Raw genomic sequence first — 23218 nt, 5'->3', positions numbered from 1 at the left:
AACTACCAAGAGAGAAAAAGGCTCTCTTGCTTGAACAAACTCCCATGAGCCTCCTCCCCTGCAGAGATGTCTCCCTGCTTCTTTTGGCCAGCTGTTAACTAGAAACTGCTGGCCCTATCCTGTCAGGTTGTTAGCTGTGGGTAAATAGCAAAGACTTCTGGCAATCCCTGGTGACACAGCCACTGACAACACTGAATATGTGACTCAAGCATGGCCACACTGAGTCACACTGGCTAGCTGGGTGGGTAACAGAAACCATTGCTGCCCAGAGTGCCTTTGGGGCATGTTAAGGCGGGAGAGAAATTCTCCACTGCGCTGGAGGAAGGGTCCTTTCTAGCAAGATCATTCTAACTTCTATGAGGAGACTGAGACCCAGAGAATATAAACAACATGTTCAAAGTCACAAAGCGAGAGCAGCTCTCCCAGTTCCCAATCTAGGGTTATTCCATGAAATAATTCTGTATTTCTCTTGAACCCTGTGCCAATTATCCAAAAATAACCCAGGTCTCCTTGTCCATGAACACGTAAAAACTGAATCGCAATGGAGAGAAACAGAAAAAGAACAAAGTGAAGTCTGTTTTATGGTGACATCCTTAAACTGCCTCCAACAATAGAAGGACCACTTCCAAAATAATCTCAATCTTGGGGGGAAAATCATATCTTGGATGGGAAGGACTTCTTTGTGGCAGTCTGCAAGAATTCACTGAACATTCTATGCAGTCTTTAACCAGTTCCAAGGTCAAGAAAAACATCAGAAAATATGTGTGCGTGTCAAGGGGACAGCATTATTCAGGGATTAGTCCCCTGGAGTGATCTGGGCTAGATTTCCGTTTCCAGAACAACCCTTGGAAAGTCCTCAACAAGACAGAACACTGGTCTCCAACATACTTCGTTGAAGTCCACATGGAAACCCAGGGACAGGAGAGCTTGCTCTCTTGCAGAGATTGAACAATTGGCTATAGAAGACAGATAAATACAAAAGTAGGGCTGGTTTGGCTTAAAAAACTGCCTAGAAAAAAATCTAAAAATATTTAAGCTGAAAGGAGCCTTATTAATTGTTCCAGTTCAATCTTATTTGACGGACGTGGAAATTGAAGCCCCCAAAAGAGGAATAACTTGTTAAAGGTTACCCATCATTTCACTAACCGGAGTGAGATTATAATCCCACCCTTCTTCCCAAAAGACACATCACAGCCCCAGCTAGAGCTTTGTTTTGTTTTGTTTTGCTTTGTTTTGTTTTTCTAGATGGAGTCTTGCTCTGTCGCCCAGGCTGGAGTGCAGTGTGGCATGATCTCGGCTCACTGTAACCTCCGCCTCCCAGGTTCAAGCAATTCTCCTGCCGCAGCCTCCTGAGTAGCTGGGATTACAGGCGCCTGTCACCACGCTTGGCTAATTTTTGTATTTTTAGTAGAGACGGCGTTTCACCATGTTGGTCAGGCTGGTCTCAAACTCCTGACTTTGTGATCCACCTGCCTCGGCCTCCCAAAGTGCTGGGATTACAAGCGTGAGCCACCGCACCCAACCTCCCAGTAGAGTTAAGAAAGACCAAGAGCTTTCTCCTTTCAAATCTGATCTAAAGTAGAGACAACAAATCTACTCGAAAATGTGGTATCCCAAGACTTTAAAGAACATAACTAGAATTATCTCCAGAAAGGCTTTGCTAAATGCCAGTGAACGTCATCTCTGGACATGGGTGTCAGTAATGTTGACATATCAGCCAAAAAGAGCTTTCCATTCAGCAAATGTGCAAGCCAGGATAATGTCATTAACTACGCTTTTGGGAAGGGCTTCTATTCACTTTCAAGCTTATATTTTAATTACAAACATAGACTGGTAAGTGGTTTGAGAACCACCATTTAAAGTTTAGAGACAGCAGACACCAGGACTCCACAATGGCATCAGTCATACCAGTGAAGAAGAAACTCATTCATGGATGTCATATTAGGGGAGCTGCCAAGCTGGACACTGATTTTACCACCAAAGGCATTGTTGAAGCGTTTCAAAGAGGTTACCACAGATACTATTAAATACAACAAGCATGACAACATGAAAAAAGGGAGTGTCACCAGGGTTTCCATGGTGCTGGCAGCTTACATGCCTTTTGGCCACTGCCTTTCTTATAAGGAGCTCAAACATAAGAACCACCGAAGAGGGGCCAATGTGGAGAGCACACTCCGCACTCCTGACCATGACCTCCTTGGCCCAGAACCCCTCCATGAGGAATGTGATCATTGCTGAATCTTTTTATCCAAATGAAAATAAACCTCCAAATAAAAGATGACTAGTAAACAATAATAATAATAAAGTTTAGAGACAAACAGGATGTGTTAGGGGGAAGCAAATACAGACAGTTCTGTCCTGTAAATAGAGCTAAGAAAAATCCTTTGTAAAATAAGCACTTTCAATGTGGAGAAGCAAACTCAGAACAATGGAATAGCATCCTGCTGTTAAAATTGGTATTTACAAAGTATGCAATAATATAGGAAAAATGAGTTACTATTATGCTAAATGAAAAATACTACCAGCTGGGCGCAGTGGCTCACGCCTCTAATCCCAGCACTTTGGGAGGCCGAGGCGGGTGGATCACAATATCAGGAGTTCAAGACCAGCCTGACCAACATGGTAAAACCTCGTCTGCACTAAAAATACAAAAATTAGCCAGGCATGGTGGCGCTTGCCTATAATCTCAGCTACTCAGGAGGCTGAGGCAGGAGAATTGTTTGAACCCAGAAGGAGGAGGTTACAGTGAGCTGAGATCATGCCACTGCACTCCAGCCTGGGTGACAGAGGGAGACTCCGTCTCAAAAAAGAAAGAAAAAGAAAAAGAATACCATATATATACACATACATATATATATATGCATATATATACACATACATATATATATATGCATATATATACACATACATATATATATATGCATATATATATACACACATACATACATATATATATAGAGAGAGAGAGAGAGAAAAGCTCTACTATGTATAAAACCAAAGTTTTACACAAGAAAAAAAAAAAACCACTCATCTGTGTCACAGAGTGTCCCCGAGTATGGTGATAGAGGTGCGTCAGTGCAAGGCTACAGCCTTCTCCTCTCTCTTTACCACTAAGCAAGCTTAAATAAGGCTTCCCCAGACTGCTTTTCACATTACAAGTTATGACCACTGACTAGTATCTTGACCCACTGGAAATGTCTCCCACCCTTGCTCCTGAAAGAAGACCTGAGACCATCAGTGCCCATACAAGCTGGGCAATAGCACTTGGATGCAACTCTTCATGCATTCACACACCTGCAATGTTCTGGGACACCAGTCCCATGCTATGTGGGTCTCTTCAGATCTGACAGCCCAGGTTTCTATTTCCTCTCTGACCAATAATGCTTTAAAAAAAAAAAGGTGGGGGAAGGGCATTTGATGCCATCAGACCAGGTTTAGTCTGTTGAAATAATTCTTTCATGATAAAACCTAGTACTTGCTTAAGCCTTTCCCCTGACCCTCCTGGTCTGAGTGAAATGTCAGCATTTGTGAAGCTGTTTCAGGAAGCTGATACTTTCAGCACATAAGAGCCATGGTTTGGCCTGAGCCCAGACTCTTATTCATTTACGAGGAGAATAGCAAAAATCATCAACATTTCCAATGTCAGCAATCTTTACTACAGCATTAGAAAACAGAGTAGGTGTGCAAGAAGACAGGGAAACAAGTAAAAAGCATGCTTTTGTCCCCAGGCTTTTTTGTAGCAACTACACTGGCTTCAGCTGGATAACAAATTGTCCTGGAATTCTTGGCTTTGGAGCAAACATGTCAGCTCCCTGGTTACGCCTTCGTCATTGCCCAAAGTACCACACACTTTAACCTTCCTGCTCTTTCCATAGGCCTGGGTTTGTCCTGTATCCAGGAAACTTTATATGTTGTCTAAACTGAGCATCCCAGCAGGCTACAAGGCAGATGGCAGCTCAGGATTCAGAATGTTGACCAATTCCTACCTGGATCCACACCACCAAGCTGTAACTCAGCCTGCCTCTGCAGAAATAGAAGCCCAGCCACGTGGCTAACAGCTTTTTTAACTGCTACTCTCAGCAATGAGGAACTTCCCCAGCAGACAAGATTCAGTAAGGCGGCCTTCATCAAGAGAACTGAAAAGGAAGCAATATCAAGATTGATCCAACAGGATATACACGTTCAACCAAACACTCAAGATAATACGCAAGCCCCCAAAGCTCAATTAAGCCAGGAGGAGATGAGGACCAGGTGCTGCTGTCTTGCCCTCTAGTCCTTGGGACCTCAGGTCACAAATCCATGACATCATGCAGAGGTCTGCCTCCATGTCACTAGATTGTCATAAGAGGCTTCATACTTGTCAGGAAGGAAGCCAGGACATGCCTGAGGTAGCATCTGAACTACATCTTTTAAATGCACAACACATATGAAAAAACCAAGGTACAGAGTGTAAAGTATGATGCTATTTGTGTAAAAAAATAAGAGGAGGAGGGTAGGTAGGAGTATGTATAGGAAGAAACCATCTCTGCAAGGGAACTTAAGAAACTGGCAGCACTATCTCTGGGGAGGGGAGCTGAGCAGTTGGGAGGAAAAGGCAGGAGGAAGACTTTACGTTTGTATCTTTTCAACTCAGAACTATGTGAATGTATAACCTTTTAAAGAACAAATTAAAATTTTTAAAAATGCATAATGCTACTATCTTATTTCTTTAAAAAAAATGCTCTGTGTGTGCTCACAGAAAACATACTGGAAGAATCCTATTGTGAACCATGGGTTACACTGGCACATGGGAGTAGGGGAAGGAAGGAGACTTTCATGTTTTATTTTATACAGTTAGTAGCATTTTACTTGTTTCCGAAAGGCAGTACTACCTTTGCAAATTTTACTTTAAAAAAAAAAAAAAAAAAAAAAACCTTTACAAACTGCAACCTCACTTTCAAAAACAATCCCTAAACTCCCACAGCACTCTGTCTCAAATTACTGAATCACATCCCATCTTGTGTTACGATTATTCGTGTCCAGGTCTCATCTCTCTTAAATGCTGGAGCAACTGCAACTTTGGTCTACCATGCTGGCTCCACTTCCCAGGGACAAGACTCTAGAAAAAAGACCTGGTAAGGAATAAAACAATCGAAATGGTAACCAAGCAATTACACAGGACAAAACAATCAACCAAAGTTAAGAGTGAGCAGTAATCTTACACATATATTAATTAGTACAAGAATATTGCCGGGCATGGCGGCTCACGCCTGTAATCCCAGCACTTTGGGAGGCCGAGGCGGGCAGATCACCTGAGATTGGGAGTTCAAGACCAGCCTGACCAACATGGAGAAACCCCCTCTCTACTAAAAATACAAAATTAGCCAGGTGCATGCCTGTAATCCCAGCTACTCGGGAGGCTGAGGCAGAATTGCTTGAACCCGCAAGGCGGAGGTTGCGGTGAGCTGAGATCACGCCACTGCACTCCAGCCTGGGTGACAAGAGCAAAACTCCGTTTCAAAAAAAAAATATCAGCAATAGGAAATCATGGCCAAGTTAAAAATGCACTGAAAACAAAGCATGCTTCCCAGATTTCCCAGAATTCCCAGGAATTCTGACAATCTGCATGTGTGCATGTGCTAGGAGCTTTGCAAAATAGCCAAGCAAAGGCCAGGCATGGTGGCTCACCCCTGTAATCCCAGCACTTTGGGAGGCTGAGGTGGGCAGGTCCCTTGAGGTCAGGAGCTCAAGACCAGCCTGGACAAAATGGCGAAATCCCGTCTCTACTAAAAATACAAAAATTAGCTGGGTGTGGTGGCATGTGCCTGTAATCCCAGCTACTCGGGAGGCTGAGGCAGGAGAATCGCTTGAACCTGGGAGGCAGAGGTTGCAGTGAGCCAAGACAGTGCCACTGCACTCCAGCCTGGGTGACAGAGCGAGATCTCCCCAAAAAAAAAAAAGGAAAGCAAAAAGTAGTAGGTAAATTCTTAAAATTCAGTAAATTCTTATCTCAGGACATGTTCTTTATTTAGGAAAATTCCTGAGTGACCTGAGTGTGAGTGTGGAAAGATGATGCTCCTATTAGCACATGGCCTGAAGGGATGAATAAAATAATTTTTCTGTAAAATGCAAGCAGAAAGTTTGAGTTTCTGGGAAAAATGGGAGAGTATGCTAGAAAAATGAAGGTGATGTTAGGTGGTCCAGAAAAAGAGGGCTCAGTACTAGGCAAGAGACCATGTGGTGGAGGAAAAGATTGCCCCTGGGAAACTGAGAAATTTTGGGAAGCAAGAGGCATTGAATGTTGACGTCTCAGTGTTAAGCTACTTTCTCTAAAGTAATGTAACTCCTCTTTGTGGCCTCTAACAGACTGTCACTTATTACCACTGACATGAGTTTGCACAGGGGATTATCCAGAATGGAGCAAATGGGGCAGAAGGATCCCTCACATCCATAATTCTCAGTAACACTCCCAAAACCCTCAATCTGAGGGCCGGATTTATTCCCCTGCCTGAAACAACGAATAAAACCAGACAAGGTATATGAAAAAATGATTCCAGATGGAAATACATGAATGATAGGATTGAGGAGAAATGCTGATACCAGTAGAGAGAAAATCTACATAGAACAGACACAGAGATCAAGAGATAAGCAGAAGTGGAAAAAAACAAGAGGAAACCAGAAAAAAAATGAATGCTGCTGTGAACTCACAAGAAATAAAAGGACTAGGGTAGAACTGGATTTCTCACAGCACAAGGGATGGACCCTGTCTCTGTTTGGGGCTGACACCTGGGTGCCCTCTATAAGAAAGGTGCCCACCTTTCTTTCACTCTGCAAATCCAATCTGTTAGGAAGTCTTGTTAGTTACAACTTTAAAACACATTCAGAACCCAACCACTTCTCCTCTCTGCCACTGCTACCACCCTAACCCAAGTCACTGTCAGCTCTCACCTGGACAACAGCCGAGAACCTCCTCGCCTTCCCAATTACAATTTCACATGCCCCCGACTCCCAACCCATCTATTCACATAGCAGTCAGCACATCTGTCACCTTACACAAGAGCTTAAATTATTTGCTTACTGTCTATCTCTCCTACTAAAATGTGAGCTCCATGAAGGCAAGGTCTTTTTTTTGTTCATTGCCGTATTCCCAGAGACTACCGTATTCCCAGAGACTGCCGTATTCCCAGTCATCCCTCAGTATCCGTGGAGAATTGGTTCCAGGACACCCCTTCATTCTCCACTCTTCACGCATCAGTTTATGGGGGTTCAGGAGGACCAGGATCTGCAAATCATACTGTGAGAAACACCATCTTGCTTTGTCAATTAATGCTGGGACTACAATGACTTGTACATAAGAGATTCATAAATGCTCACCGAATAAAAAAATGAATATAAAATAAGTTTCAGGTCATATATGGTACCTAGGACTAGCCTGGGCAGAACCCAGATGCTTTTGTATCTCCTAGCACACGCAATGAATGATAGAGTTGATACTCAAAAATGATGTGAATTCTAAAAGAAAATATATTGTTTAACATGGACCTAAGCCAATTCTGTGCCAGCCACAATAAACAGAGATGGCTACAGCAACTCTTACCTTCAAGGAACTTACATATCTGTATCTCTATTAATTTGTGAACAAGTTCAAGTAACTCAGATATAGTATAACTGCTCTACTCAAGATGTATACAAGAAACATTTAAGAGTCACAGCCAGGCGCGGTGGCTCATGCCTGTAATCCCAGCACTTTAGGAGGCCGAGGCGGGCGGATCACGAGGTCAGGAGATTGAGACCATCCTGGCTAACACAGTGAAACCCCGTCTCTACTAAAAACACAAAAAATTAGCCAGGTGTGGTCGCGGGCGCCTGTAGTCCCAGCTACTCGGGAGGCTGAGGCAGGAGAATGGCGTGAACCTGAGTGGCGGAGCTTGCAGTGAGCCAAGATCATGCCACTGCACTCCAGCCTGGGCGACAGAGCGAAATTCCGTCTCAAAAAAAAGAAACATTTGGGAGTCACAAAGAAGGAAGTGACTATCTTTACCTGAGGAGATCAGAGGTCAAGGAAAGATTTCTAAAAAAGATTTAACTTAAGCCAGGCACAGTGGCTCACACCTGTAATCACAGCACTTTGGGAGGCCAAGGCGGGTGGATCACTTGAGGTCAAGAGTTGGAGATCAGCCTGGCCAACATGGTGAAACCCCATCTCTACTAAAAATAGAAAAATTAGCCGGGCATGGTGGCACACACCTGTAATCCCAACTACTTGGGAGGCTGAGGCAGAATCGTTTGAACCCAGGAGGCGGGAGGCTGCAGTGAGCAGAGATTGTGCCACTGCTCTCCAGCCTAGGTGACAGAGCGAGACTCCATCTCAAAAAAAAAAATTTAACTTGAGCTGAGTCTTTAGGGCAGAAGGTACAGTCTGTGCGAAGGCATAACATACATGATTAAGTAGTTACTGAGAAAGAGTTAACAGAACATGGAGATATTCTGACATAAGACAGAAAAAAATTACAAAGTACTGTCCTGGGCCGGGCATGGTGGCTCACGCCTGTAATCCCAGCACTTTGGGAGGCTGAGGCAGGTGGATCACGAGGTCAGGAGATCGAGACCATCGTGGCTAACACGGTGAAACCCTGTCTTTACTAAAAATACAAAAAAAAAAAAATTAGCTGGGAATGATGGCGGGCACCTGTAATCCCAGCTACTCGGAAGGCTGAGGCAGGAGAATGGTGTGAACCCGGGAGGCAGAGCTTGCAGTGAGCAGAGATCGCGCCACTGCACTCCAGCCTGGGCGACAGAGCGAGACTCCGTCTCAAAAAAAAAAAAAAGTTCCTGGACCCACCTCTCAAACTACCCATTTCCCAAATAAGATGTGACCTCCAAAGGGGCTTAACAGATTTAAAAACATCAAATAACACAATCAGGGAGGGAAAGACAAAATGTATTTATTCCAGGCCAGGTCTTAAAATGCACACTGCACTGTTCCCTGTTGTTATCAGCACCAATAAGGAGAGAACATGCCTTAACGGCAGCCCCACCTAGAACCTGCTGCGTGGCTGCTGTGAGGCTCCCCATGAATCCATGTAGTCTTCTTCCTCACTGGTGCAGTTGGTGAGGTTTTCTACCCTCACAGCAAAGGGATCCTTAACTATAAATTCACTGTATGCAGAGAAGAGGACAGAATCTGATTTACTGATTGTTCCTCATTTAAACCATGACTTAATCTCTATCTTAGGATTTAACTATCTTTATTTTCTGGTTAAAATTTAAAAAAAAAAGTGGGGAGAGGGTGAGAGTGGTAAGGGGCAATAGCAATAGAGATTACACTGTGCTGACACAGAGACTGAATTCTAATCAGAGTGAAGATCCATATAAAAGGCCGGCTGATGGTTTAAAGGAAGTAACTACATGGAGTCTAATCGAGACATTCATGAGTTACATCTCATTATTAGCCTTAGTAATGTAAGAAAACAATTCTCAACAAAACTGAAGTCCACGGTTGTCAAGTATGCTTTCTCAGGCACGGGTAGGTAAAAGTCTGGAGAAATGGGTTCTCTCCACGCCCAATGACAAAGCAAGACGGTCCTAGGTTTGAGGTTAAGAGCAGGTCCCATTGCCGGGCGGTATCCGCAGCTCACAGCTGGGTTTAGCAGTGGAATCGAGTGGAGAATTTGGGAGATACGGGCACAGTCAGAGGCTGGTCACTTGACTTTATCTCCAGACCCTGGTACTTGCGTATTGGATTTGCCTTATGCACCTGCAAAGTAAGGAAAAGTTATCAGTGAGAGGGATGTCAGAGAACTATGGTTAAAATTGCTTTTATTTTTTTCTTTTTGAGAAAATGTTTGTAGAGTTTTGCAGATCCCAGTCACTAGTTTCAGGTGTGGGGAGCGGGACCTGGGGGGCAACATGGTATGATGGAAAAGTGCATGTGCTTTGGAGCCCAAAAGGGTTTCTATTCAGGTCTCTATTGGGTCTCCCAGCTTTCCTTTAGGCCACACAGTCTCCTCAAGTCCCTCAGCTTTCACTAAAGAATGCCAAACCTATGTCCTGTGTGACTTACTAGGGTATAATAGGGCTGTACTCAAGTATAGCAGAGAAGTTACAAGCTACGAATTTCCCAGAGTACAGTCTTAAGTTTACTGATTATAAATATTCACCAAAAGCCTGAATCCTGGGTAAAAAGCAAAAACAAAACACAACAACCATACCAGGAAGGGTGGCTAAAGAAGGTATGGTCCCATCCATCCTTTAGGGTAGTCTAAAATCAATCCTAAATCAAGCCAGATTAGTATAGTTAACCAGCATTGACTGAATTGTGCTTTACAATGTTGCCATCGGTTATGTTGAGAATTGCTGCAAGAAACTGTTCTATAATGGGGACAAACACAAGAGGCAGGTACCAAGTGCTAAAGAAAAATCAAAGTTGAGGCCAGGAAAAAAGGCTGATTGTATGAGTGTATATAGAGTGGGGATTATACTATTTTCTCATTCACTCAGCAAATGGTAGTCTAGATTTTGCCAAGAGGCTGGTCTCCTGAATAGTGTGTCCATGGAACCTTCCTATGGGCATAATCACCTATGCCAATAGCTGTTTCAACTGCTAGTCTAGCATTTTATTTATTTATTTAAAATAGAGATGGGACTTTGCTATGTTGCCCACGCTTTTCTTGAACTCCTGGGCTCATGCAGTCCTCCCACCTTGGCCTCCCAAAGTGTGAGGATTACAGGTGTGAGCTGCCACACCCAGCTGTAGTATAGCACTTTTAGACAAAACCTCAACAACTTACACATTTTTCTTTCTTTTCTTTTTTTTTTTTTTTTTTGAGACAGTCTTGCTCTGTCACCCCCAGGCTGGACTGCAGTGGCACAATCGGCTCACTGCAACCTGGGACTCCCAGGTTCAAGCAATTCTCCTGCCTCAGCCTCCCGAGTAGCTGGGATTACAGGTGCATGCCACCAGGTCCGGCTAATTTTTGTATTTTTAGTAGAGACGGAGTTTCGCCATTTTGGCCAGGCTGGTCTCCAACTCCTGACCTCAAGTGATCCACCCACCTGGGCCTCCCAAAGTGCTGGGATTACAGGTGTGAGCCACCATTCCTGGCCTTCTTTCTTTTTAATTGACAGATAACACTGTATATTTTTATCGTGTACCACTGATGTTTTAAAGTAGACATACATTATGGAATGGTTACTATGTGAGATAATGCATTCATTAATTAGCAAGATGCTAATTAACATTGTAGTGTGAGCACATAACATCCACTTATTGTAGTGTGAGCACATAACAACTTTCTTTACAGTTTTCAAGAATACAATATATCATTAACTACAGTCACCTTGTTATATGATAGATCTCTTGAAATTTACTCCCCCCATCTAACTGTAACTAAGTAACCTTTTACCAACATCTCCCCATGACTCTTCCTTTTTTTATTTACCATATGAAGTTCCATCTAAAACTGTCTGCTTCCTCATTAACACAGTTAACACAACTTGCTGCCCTCCTAGCAGAGTGGTCCTTAATGTGGAGTTCAGGTTTCTTTTTGGATAACCAATATCTAAATAATTATGTTAGTAGAGGATTACCTGGAGTGACGAACACTATAACTCCAAGGAGTTTGGGCCAAGTATTAAGAGTAAAACAAAAATACAGTTGCCACTTAATTCCCATGTCCTTCCCTATGTATTCTTGTCTAATTACAAAACTCAGTGGTGCTTCTTAACCCCAGAGGAAATAATAAGTTACATAAATAAAATAAACAAATAAATAAAAAACAGTCCTAGGAAAGGCATCATGGTTATACCACATGTTGTCCTCCTTATGAAAACTTCCGGAAGAAATTCTGTCTAAAAATTCACCATCAAAGGGATAAATGTATTTTTTGAATAACTGTCTTATGTCTCATGAACACTGAGAGTTTTGTAACTGACAGGTTGGTTCCTAAAAAGGGCCAAAATTACAGCTCCTACTTAGATCACAATGTACACATCGTTAGCTTCATTCACAACTCAACTTCTTCACCACCCTCAGTTTGTGCAATTCCCCCTTTCACTCATTGTCTTTGGTACAGCCTTGCGGGCTACCTTAGATCCTGTCTGGTACAAGGTAAGGTACAGGTAAAATAAAACAGAGGCATGTTTGTGTTCGTCAGTGCTCATGCTCCCAGTTACCAGTTCTCTCCGTAGCCTGGCCAGCTCCTCCTTTTTCTGCTCTTCCTCCTGTTGTCTGGCCTCCTCCAACTGCTGGGCTTTCTGGGCTTCTACCTCAGCCATTCTCTTCTCCAGCTCCTGTCGCTCTTTGGCTCTCTTCTCAGTAGCCAGCTGGAAAGGTTCCTGAACTAGAGAACCAGAAAGGCCCTCTAAGTACAGAAACAGAAAAAATGTTGGTGCACAAGCAGGACTTGCATAAACCTACGCCCCCTGGAATGAGCAAGTGGCACAGACATGCACACTAACAGGAAGACTGTGCTCTAAACAAGCCCCATTGGGAGAAAGGCAGAGCAAACTACGTACAAAAAGTTTTAGAATTTTAAGAGTTCAAAGGGCCCCTGGAAATCGTCTAGTGTAATTGGGAAAAAAGCAAAGACATAAAGTAGCTTGCACAAAACTATATAGTGATTGATTTTGAGGCAGACATAGGAGAAAGATCCCAATATTCTTTTTTTCCCTTTTTGGAAAGATTTTTTTGAAAAAGAGATGGGGTCTTGCTATGTTGCCCATGCTGGTCTCAAATCCCTGGGCTCAAGTGATCCTCCTGCCCGGGCCTCCCAAAGTGCTGGGACTACAGGCATGAGCCACCACACCCAGTGGAATCCCAGTATTCTAGCACACTGCCCAGTGTTTAAGGAATCAAATGTTTTATATCTAAAGTTTGCTTCAGGGTGAATTCCAGAAAGCCATACTGGCTCTCCCTCCCTCATTTACTTGTTTCTCTATGGATGGGGAAAACCTATCAGTGTTGTTGAAATGCCAGCTGCTTCTGCCAAGGTTCATGTTAAATGAATCTGGCCCTAACACATCCTGCAACTCAACACAGCTGCTGGGTTCAATAAAGGCAAAAAACTGGGTCTAGGGGAAGAAAAGCTACCATCTGCTAAAGTCAAATGCTTCTAGTTGACACAGCATTGTACTGACACACTGAATTCCAGCATCCCACTGGGAAGTCTGACAATTCTGCCCAAGTCCCATCAGAGTACATATAATACTACCAGCAACTGATTTCTTCTCTTTCTTGGGAACAAAGGGCTCCTGAGAGATGACAGTGTTTGGACGAGCCTTGAAGCAAGCTGCTTCTTTCTGCTGTCTCAGTTCTTCTTCCAGCTATTAGAGAGAAAGTCAGTCAGATGAGCAATGCCTCAACTTTCTATGACCACTACCTCAATAACTTAAGTTCTAATGTCTGAACTGTTTCATCAATAAAAATAGCAGATTTAATATAAACTCTAGTAAAAATCTCTCACACAAACTTTACAATGAACAGATCAGTCTGACAACATTTGAACTCACTGAGAACTAGAAAGTATTTTTAAGATACTTTTAAGATTCCCAAGTTTGCATTTTCGACATTAAAGTTTACTTTTTTTTCTTCTTAGTTTATGTTCACATTTTTTTTTCTTATTATTATACTTTAAGTTTTAGGGTACATGTGCACAATGTGCAGGTTTGTTACATATGTATACATGTGCCATGTTGATGTGCTAAAGTTTACTTTTAAATTAAAAAAAAAAAAAAAGATTCCAAACACAAAGAAATGATAAATGTTTGAGATTATGGATATGCTAATTACCCTGATCAGATCATTACACATTATACGTATTGAAACATCACTATGTACCCCAAGAATATGTACAACTTTATTTGTCAATTAAAAAAACAAAAAATTTTAAAGGTACTTTTAAGACCTATCTTTATATCATAAAAATAAACAACTAGACATTTTCTGCCTTCACACATGATTCATTAGGAACTATACAGTATCACCTATATTCTTCCCACCTCCAAAAAAAAAAAAAAATCTAACCAGAATTGAATCAAGCCTCCAGATCTTACCACTCATTTATAGGAAATACAAGCAACAGAGGAACATGTTAAACAACTGTGTGGGAATGCAATCAGCAAAATCCAGATTGTGGAAAATCTACAGTACAAACAATCCAGTTTATTCAACAAATAAAATGCAAAGAGAGGAGCATATAGATTGAAAGAAGATTCGGAGATTTAGCAAACAAAGGCACTATGTAGACCTATATATGGATATTGATTTTAACAATTCAACTGTTTAAAAAATTATGAGAAATGTGCAGATATTTGATTATTTTTAATCTTTTTAAGTGTGAGAATATTATTGTGGTTATAAGTCTTTGTATTTTAAGTATATACACTGAAGTATTTTTGGATGAAAAGGGATGTTACATAGAATTTGTTTCAAAGTAATCTTACATAGGTAGAAGTATCCAGCGTAAGATAAGTGGGTAGAAGTTGGGATGAACTAAGACTTTTCATGTTTTGATCACTATAGAACCAGGTGATGGGTTCATGAAAATTCATTATACTATTCACTCTACTTTTATATTTCTGAAAAGCTTTTTAAAACAATTGTTTTTGTTGTTGTTTTTTGCAGAAAATGCCCTACACCGACATTCTGTGTCTTGGTCATTGAGAGGGGGAAATTCACTATTTCCAAGGCAATAGTCCTAAGGTTTCCTAGAGAACCATACCAACAGGGGACCAACATTCAGTCATGTAAGCCATTACAACTCTCGGGCTTCAGGAGGGGTAATTCCTACAAACAAACAATAGCCTAGAGCTCCTTTTGGAAAGAATCCAAGATTAATGATGACATAAAAATCCCAATAAACTTAGAAATTCAGGGGAAATTTTTTCCAGCCACGTAGAATTAGATCCCAATTAAATCAGCAAATAACCAATTAATTGTTTTAAATCACCTGTCATTTATAAAGAGCAAATAGCACATCATGCTGAGAAAACAGCATTGTATATTTCAATCTATTCTCCCATACTGTTTCTTACCAATGCATCAACAGAAACGAATAAACACAATGAATGAGTCTAATAGATGGAACAGATAAGATCTTAAAGAGACTCCCGACTCCAGAAAAGCCTGTCAGTTCCCACATTCCCCAGGTGATCACTTGGAGCAGGGGACATTCCCAGGTGATCACTTAGAGCAGGGGTCAGCAAACTCTGGCCTACAGGCCAAATCCAGCTTGCAACCTGTTTTAGGACAGCCCTTGAGCTAAGAATGGTTTTTACATTTTTAAAGAGTTGATTGGGCACAGCAGCTCATGCTTGTAATCCCAGCACTTTGGGAGGCTGAGGCAGGCAGATCACTTGAGATCAGGAGTTTGAGACCAGCCTGGCAAACATGGCAAAACCCTGTCTCTACTAAAAATACAAAAATTAGCTGGGCGTGGTGGCACGCGCCTGTAATCCCAGCTGCTCAGGAGGCTGAGGTGGGAGAATCACTTGAACCTGGGAGACAGAGGTTGCAGTGAGCCAAGATCACACTACTGCACTCCAGCCTGGGTGACAGAGCGACACTCTGTCTCAAAACAAACAAAAAAAGAGTTGAGAACATGTGGCTGGGTGTGGTGGCTCACACTTGTAATCCCAGCACTTCGGGAGGCCGAGGCGGACAGATCACGAGGTCAGGAAATTGAGACCATCCTGGCTAACACGGTGAAACCCCATCCCTACTAAAAATATTTAAAAATTAGCCAGGCTTGGTGGTGGGCGCCTGTAGTCCCACCTACTCAGGAGGCCGAGGCAGGAGACTGGCGTGAACCCAGGAGGCAGAGCTTGCAGTGAGCCGAGATCGCGCCACTGTACTCCAGCCTGGGCAACGGAGCAAGACTCTGTCTCAAAAAACAACAACAACAACAACAACAAAATGTGTGCGTACACACACACACACACACACACATACACACTATGTGACAGAGACCATATGTAATCTACAAAACCTAAAATATTTCTTATCTGGCCCTTTATAGAAATAATGTGCTGACCCCTGATTTACAGTGAGAGCCCCTGAAACAACCTAGCATGCTAACCCAGGTGATTTCAGTGTGGTGGGTCTGCCTGTCCAATCAACCAACCAAGCAATTAACATTTTGGTTGCTCTCCCCATCCCCTACCTGGTGCTTCCAAGTCTGTGCCTTCAGAGCACCTCTTCTGTCAGTCTCCAAGCAGAAAGGTTCAATCTGGGTCACATTCTTTACCTTCTTCTCTGGCAGGTTAATGGTGTCAAAATGAGGCAAGGGAAGTGCCTTGAACTTGGGCACCTAACAGAAAAGAAAACATGAGATTTAAGATAAAGACTAGCTGGAAAGCAATAGCTGCTCCAGAATATCTGGAAGAATCTGAAAAATAAGGAAGGACAGCTTTCAAAGCAGCATGAAAGAATAATGGGTTCAAAAGGAAATCTAGGCTTTCCTCCTAATATTGCCTATAACCAGCAGTGTGATCAGAGGCAAGTCACTTAACCTCCTTGTGCCAGAAGGATTATTTAAATTACTTGTCCCATTTATATTTTATAGAGTTCTTAGAAAGATCAAAAGAAGTCAGTGATTTTATAGTTAAAAGTACCACAGAAAAAACTGTCTTTGAGGGATCAAAGAATAGTATTACACTACTTGCAGAAATGGAAACACCTACCTCCCCTTTCTGCAGTTCTTTTATTTTCTTCTCCTTCTGTAACTGACGTTCTTTGTCTCGAGAATCAAAGGAGAAAGGGCATATTTCCACAGTTCTTGCCTCTGGGATTTGGGGCTTAAAAGGCACCCCATAATGTGGCACAGGTTGAGCTTTTATCACTACTGGTTCGTCCTCTTCCTAGGGAAAAAATCCCAGTTTAGAAATAAGACTCCTCACTCTCTCCAACTTCCCCAGAATGTGGAGTTAGAAGACATTATATTAATATGTGGCATTAATTAAAACAAGTCACTCAGCCTCTTAGGTGTCTTAGCTTCCTTTTCTATCCAAGAAGGATGATGACTTAGGTAAGTCATCTACCACCAAGGGCTAACACAATTACTCTTAAAAGATCTAGTTTTCCACAGGAATGTTGTAAAAACTAAATACATTATGAATAAAATTAACATCAGAAGATTGGTCCCAACCAAGCTTATACCTTAGTCTCTTCTTTGACCCAGCCTCTAGACTTCATTAAAACATGTGACTGGGACTTAATGGTTGCCAAACCCAGAATAGGACCAAGTTGTTTGGGTTCAAGCTGGTAACACAAGATTACTGCGTATTTTAGTTTCAAATGAACCTATAAAAAGGCTTATGCTTGCAATCTGCTATAAAATTACCCTAACTCTGGATATTTATAGATAAAATGGGAGATGTAACAAGAAACTGGCCTGATCAATGACAGTTTATACATTACAATTCCATAAACCATCACCACAGTCACCTTTCCAACTCCTCTGGGTTAATGGAGATAGGACAAGGTGGATGTAATTGCTTAGTATGAATTTTCAAAGTCCCTTACTGAATAGTGACAATCTAAGGCAAAATAAAGTGCAACTTTTGATCCATGTTACAAAGAGCAGCTGATTTTCAATGCTACAGCAGACAAGCCTCCAATGCTTAACTGCTCCTTACTGTTTCCATAAATTGTAACTAGTTATCACTAAGAGCAGAAAATTCATACCCTTACCAATTACTTTGTTCTTGGAGGAACAAAAAAAATGAACAAATGTTCATACCCATTCTTAAAGACAAGTCCAGAAAAGAGTGGTTGCCTTTGAACTCCATTAAGATTAATAAATGATAAGGCTTAGATTGACTGACTATATAGAAGGAAAAAGAACCCCCCTACTCCCAGGGAATCACCTCATCTTCTTCGGTGGGCATTCGAATTCTGTTCTTCAATGCAAAGGCTGGTGACTTGGGGACGGTGATTGGAAGTACCTTCTTTTCAGGAACACCCTGAAAGGAGTAAGCAACTCAATTAGATATCACAAAATGATCTTCACTAAGCTGTATGAGAAGATTACATCCTTTTTTCCCCCTTTGGGTAGAGACAGAGTCTCACTATGTTGCCCAGGCTGGTCTCAAACTCCTGGGCTCAGGCAATCTTCCTGCCTCGGCCTCGCAAAGTGCTGGGATTACAGGTGTGAGCCACTGCATGTGGCCTAGAATGATATTTTTGAGTTTTTAAAATATAAGTAATCTAAGCACAGAAAATAAAAGAACACTAAAAGGGAAAGAACACCAAATTGTCAACTCTCATATCTCTTTGAAGGTGAATTAAGAGAGAAATTTAATTTTCTACATCTCATAATCCTTTTATTTGTTTGTTTGTTTTGAGAAAGAGTCTCACCCTGTTGTCCAGGCTGGAGTGCAATGGGGCAATCTCGGCTCACTGTAACCTCTGCCTCCTGGGCTCAAGCGATCCTCCCACCTCAGCCTCCTGAGTAGCTGGGACTACAGGTGTGCAACACTTTGCCCAGCTGATCATTTTTTGTAGAGATGGGTCTCAAATTCCTGGCCTCAAGCAATCTCCTGCCTTGGCCTCCCAAAGTGTGAGGATTACAGATGTGAACCACTGCACCCAGCCTTATATCTCATAATTCCAACACATTCAACTACCCTGAAGAGTTTTCCTTAATGATTTTAAAACACTGCTAACATTTCAAATCGTTGTGGAATAAATGACATGTATCATATTGTGCGCATAATTTAAAACTAATACATTTTAGAGAGTTGTTCCATAGCATTTTTTGATTCGCACAGAATTTATATTCTATCACAAATCTGGCAATTAATCCTAACTGCAAAATGGTATCTCCTGGCTGCTGTTTTGAATGAAGTGTATGGCCAGATCGATTAAGAACAAAACAAAACCTCAGTAATTTCTTGTTGCACTCGTGTCCACATCCTGCCCCCATCAGCTCTCTATTCTGCTCTTCCCTAAAGTTTCACTGCCAGACCCACTTCAACTATTGCCTGTGCCATTCTGCTAGTCTCCCAACAGTCTTTCAGCTCCACAACTCATTCCTCCAATTCACTGTCTGCATGTAGTCCAAATTATTACTCTAAAACACATTTGATCACATTACTTCCTGACTTAAAATTCTTTAGGCCAGGTGCAGTGGCTCATGTCTGTAATCCCAGCACTTTGGGAGGCAGAGGTGGGTGGATCACGAGATCAGGAGATCGAGACTATCCTGGCTAACATGGTGAAACCCCGTCTCTACTAAAAATACAAAAAAATTAGCCGGGCATGGTGGCGGGTGCCTGTAGTCCCAGCTACTCGGGAGGCTGAGGCAGGAGACTGGCGTGAACCCAGGAGGCGGAGCTTGTAGTGAGCCAAGATCACACCACTGCACTCCAGCCTGGGCGACAGAGCAAGACTCCGTCTCAAAGAAAAAAAATTAATTCTTTAATGGCTCCTATTGCCTACCTACAACAGCATAACAAATTTCTTGCCATGAAACACAAGGCACTTGCTTGAATCTTACTCATAAATATCTCCTTCATGGCCTCCTTAGTGGTAGCATTAATCTGGTACCCTCCTGACTCTCCCGCCTTACCTCTCACCCCTCCTTACATATCACGTTCCAACCACAGTGAACTACTGGTCGCTCCCCAAATGGTTCCTATCTCATTACCTTTGCTTGTGCTTTCTCTGTTTGAAATGCCCCGGCTGCTTGAAAGCACCCAACTCATCTTTTCAAGCCTCCACTTGTATAAAGCCTTTCCTCTTTTATAAAGCCTTTCAATAGATCTCTCCACTCCCAGGACCTACAGAACTGACCCCTTTATCCCACTGTATATGGTTTTATCACAGTCCATACAAAACTTAATTGCACTTATTTATTTAGATGTTCATTTCCCCCTGCTAGCCTGAGTGCTTCGAGGATGGAGACTATTTTACTCCATCAGACCCAAGTACCTAACATAGACCTTGGCAAGTATAAAGCATTCAGTAAATGTTTGTTGAATGAATGCAGTAAGAATGAATGAACACATGAGTAACAGAATTTATACCTTGGACTCTAGGAGGATACCTTGGGAGCCTTCTCCTTAATCCCAACAATGCTGCAACCGTTCGAAACATGTTTGGAATGTCTTTCTTGGAGTGGCTTTCAAAGGCACTTTCTGGACCATGCAAGACAGTTGCTCAATCTTCACTATTCATTTAACAAATAGTTTCCACCTCTATTATCTTGGACTACTCAGAAGTTTTAGTTCCAAATAACCTTAGACTAGATTCTAAAAGCAAATTAATGTTTAAAATACACGTGAAGATTTGTCATCCTGGGAGAGATCCAAAAGGCTCATCTCAGGATTCAAGATGCATGGCTTTTCCAAAATGCTTTGTGCAGTATCACAATCATTGGAAGGGATTTACAGTCTCTCAAGGTGACCACACTGGGAATGCTAATTCTGCTGTGAAATTTCTTATATGTTTTCTAAAGAATGCTAGAATCATTAGCATAGTGAAATCCAATATAGCAGATCTTGTATTCAGAGTGACAAAACTCCAAGAAATGGGTTGTCAAATGATGTTTACCATAAAACAGCAACAACAACAAAATCTGCTCTTCTATAGACATGTGGGCACTAGCATCTTGCTTGAATGCACCAGGGCAAGTGGAAGAGAGACAAATAGTGAGCAAGAAGCCAGGGGTCTGTCTGCTCCAGCCCAGCTCTGCTTCCAATCTGTATAACCTTGAACACATCAGATATCCTTCTAGGCCTCGGGGTTTTTTAATAAAATAAAGTAATTGAAATAAGTAATTGAGGATTCATTTAGTTCTGAAATAATTCCCTCTCTCTGCATTCACCCAACAGAAATGTCTGCATTTTAAAAGAGAAGCAAGGGAAACCTCTAATAAGTAGGCCATGAAGGAGATATGTATGAGTGAGCTCAATCTCTTAATTAGTTGGGGGAGAGGAAAAGATGATTTATGAAAATCATCTTTGCAGCAACTACCCACTCACACCCCATCCCCGCTTCCATCAAAGTTAACTAGGGGCTCGATTAGAAATAATGAAAAGAAAATTGGGTTTACAGAAACAAAGAAGGTTGTTTTTTTTTTTTGTTTTTTTTTTTTTTGCTATTTTAAGTTTTTTAAATTATAAGCTCCTTGAGGACTGGAATATTGTCATTTGCATTCTTTTGTCTTCCCATATCACCTACTAGAAGACCCCGTAGTAACTGTTCAATGAACATATGTTGGTTAATATTACCGTATTTACTCATTTACACATCTATCTGCTCTACCAGACTATGAAAGCTTTGAGGACAAGGGCCGTGTCTTATATCATCTTTGAATTCCTAGTGCCTAGGTGCATGTCAGCTTCTACTATTACTCACTCAGTTATCCGATATCAGAGTGCTTGTGCTGTGGTGGTCACTATGCGAGGGGCTGGGGATACAGAGTGAATAATATAGATATACACGGTCCCTGTTCTCAGGGAGCTCACATTCTAATGGAGGAAAGAGACAATGAAGAAGTAACAAATCAAATACTTCCAAATTTTCACAAGTGCTCTAAAGAAACCCAGCAGAATATGGGGCTAATGGTTATTAGAGGGATGCTCCCTCAATGAAGGGGAAGGTATCTCTAAAGAGGTGATATGTGGTTAGAATGGGGCAATGTGGGTGGACAGATGATGCATTTAGGAAAAGCAGCCAGGACTGGGGATGGGAATGGGGAGGTGAATACCTCTCCCTAAGACAGGATGTGCCCCCCAGGTACCCTGGGACAGGATCTCAGGCCTGTCCCAGGGCAGTTAGGAAACTACTCTGAAGCAATGTTATTTTGGGAAGTATATATATTTAAAAAAAGCCTGCTGGCCTCCCCAAGTCATCCCTAAAGTATCTCTGCTAAAATTACTCACTGGTCTCACTGATACCACATCCACCTCCGTGGTGCCCCGGCTGCCCAATAGAGGTCAGCACCAAGTTCACATTTCACACCCTCATGCTCAAGGCTTTATCACTCCATCTCTGCCCCAGGAGCCCTTTTCTCATTTCTGCCTCACTTGGGCCCACTGCTGCCCAAGCCCATCTTTCATCAACTCTATTTATTGTCCCCTTGCCACTTATCAACCACGAGTGGAAGTGCACAGGAAACACTGTAAGGACACACGAAACAGCTTCAGCACTAGGGGGACGTGGATGGGGAACAAAAGCATCAGACAGACAAGCTGCATCAGGCTCTGGAAGGTGGGCTCTTAAATTCTGCTGTAAAAGTCCAACACTAGAAGTTCAAAGACTTTTTTTTTTTTTTTTTTTTTGAGACAGAGTCTTGCTCTGTTACCCAGGATGGAGTGCAGTGGTGCAATCTCAGCTCACTGCAACCTCCACCTCCTGGGTTCATGCAATTCTCCTGCCTCAGCCTTCTGAGTAGCTAGGAGTACAGGTGCCTGCCACCACGCCTGGCTAATTTTTTTGTATTTAGTAGAGACAGGGTTTTACCATGTTAGGCAGGCTGGTCTTCAACTCCTGACCTCAGGTGATCAGCCCACTTTGGCATCCCAAAGTGTTGGGATTACAGGCGTGAGCCACCGCGCCTGGCCGACTTACTCTCTTTTAAATGTTTCCATGGGCAAGCTACATTCCCCTGTGAAAGGAAAATAAATCTTGGGACCCCAAAATCAGTAAGCCAAGGAGAAAAGTCAAGCTAGGAACTTCAACATGCAAGCCTGCCTCCCATTCAAAGATGAAAAAGGCACATACCTCCCTCACAATTTGCCCACTTGAAAATTCCTTGGGGGCCCCAAGATCTTCACCCTAAAACAGTTCTGTTGAATTTCACCCTGACAATATAAATTGATAGCTTATCTTCACAGGTACAGGACAAAGGACAGAACTCAAAGTCATCCCTTGGCTCACCTGAGAAATGCGTATCTGATTGCTTCCTCTGCCCTAATTATCTTATGTAAAAATGCAGATTCACTGAACTAGATGAATGCATAAGTAACTATTTCTCTACCCCCCTCACATGTGAACAAAGAATGCAACCATTTGCCTCTTATCTACCCATACCTTTTCAAAATCTCTTCCCCTTTCCCCACTATCCACCCTTTCCCTTAAAATATGAAGCCCTCAAAATCATCTTTGGAGAAAGGTACAGACCTGTCTCCCAGGCATGCATCCTTAACCTCAGCAAAATAAACTTCTAAATTGATTGAGACCTGTCTCATACTTTTTGGTTTGCACCCCTTTCAAAATCTCCCTTTCTGAAAAGTG

The 23218-nt window shown here is 42.2% G+C and overlaps 1 protein-coding gene and 1 long non-coding RNA gene across 12 annotated transcripts in view; one reads left to right on the top strand and one right to left on the bottom strand.

The window, feature by feature from the left end:
* Positions 1-4269: 4269 nt before the first annotated feature.
* On the top strand, positions 4270-14884 carry LOC129052113 (uncharacterized). Its single transcript, XR_008516916.1, has 3 exons — positions 4270-4440; positions 5023-5114; positions 14603-14884. It is a non-coding gene; the product is annotated as an uncharacterized LOC129052113 (long non-coding RNA).
* Positions 8905-23218, bottom strand: part of TPX2 (TPX2 microtubule nucleation factor) — a 63099-nt gene continuing 48785 nt past the window's right edge. For 6 of the 11 annotated variants that reach the window (XM_009233466.3, XM_009233467.4, XM_009233469.4 and 3 more), the window contains 6 exons: positions 17845-17940; positions 16660-16836; positions 16140-16286; positions 13191-13302; positions 12154-12341; positions 8905-9736 (listed from right to left, as the gene is read on the bottom strand). In XM_009233466.3, coding sequence (XP_009231741.1) covers positions 9626-9736; positions 12154-12341; positions 13191-13302; positions 16140-16286; positions 16660-16836; positions 17845-17940 — 831 coding nt within the window. In that variant the 3' untranslated portion in view covers positions 8905-9625. 11 annotated transcript variants of the gene reach the window in all.

The sequence above is a fragment of the Pongo abelii genome, chromosome 21 (assembly GCF_028885655.2).
Source record: "Pongo abelii isolate AG06213 chromosome 21, NHGRI_mPonAbe1-v2.0_pri, whole genome shotgun sequence".
Taxonomy (NCBI): Eukaryota; Metazoa; Chordata; class Mammalia; order Primates; family Hominidae; genus Pongo; species Pongo abelii.
Note: the sequence above shows the minus strand (reverse complement) of the source record. Positions and strands in the feature narration are given on the sequence as shown.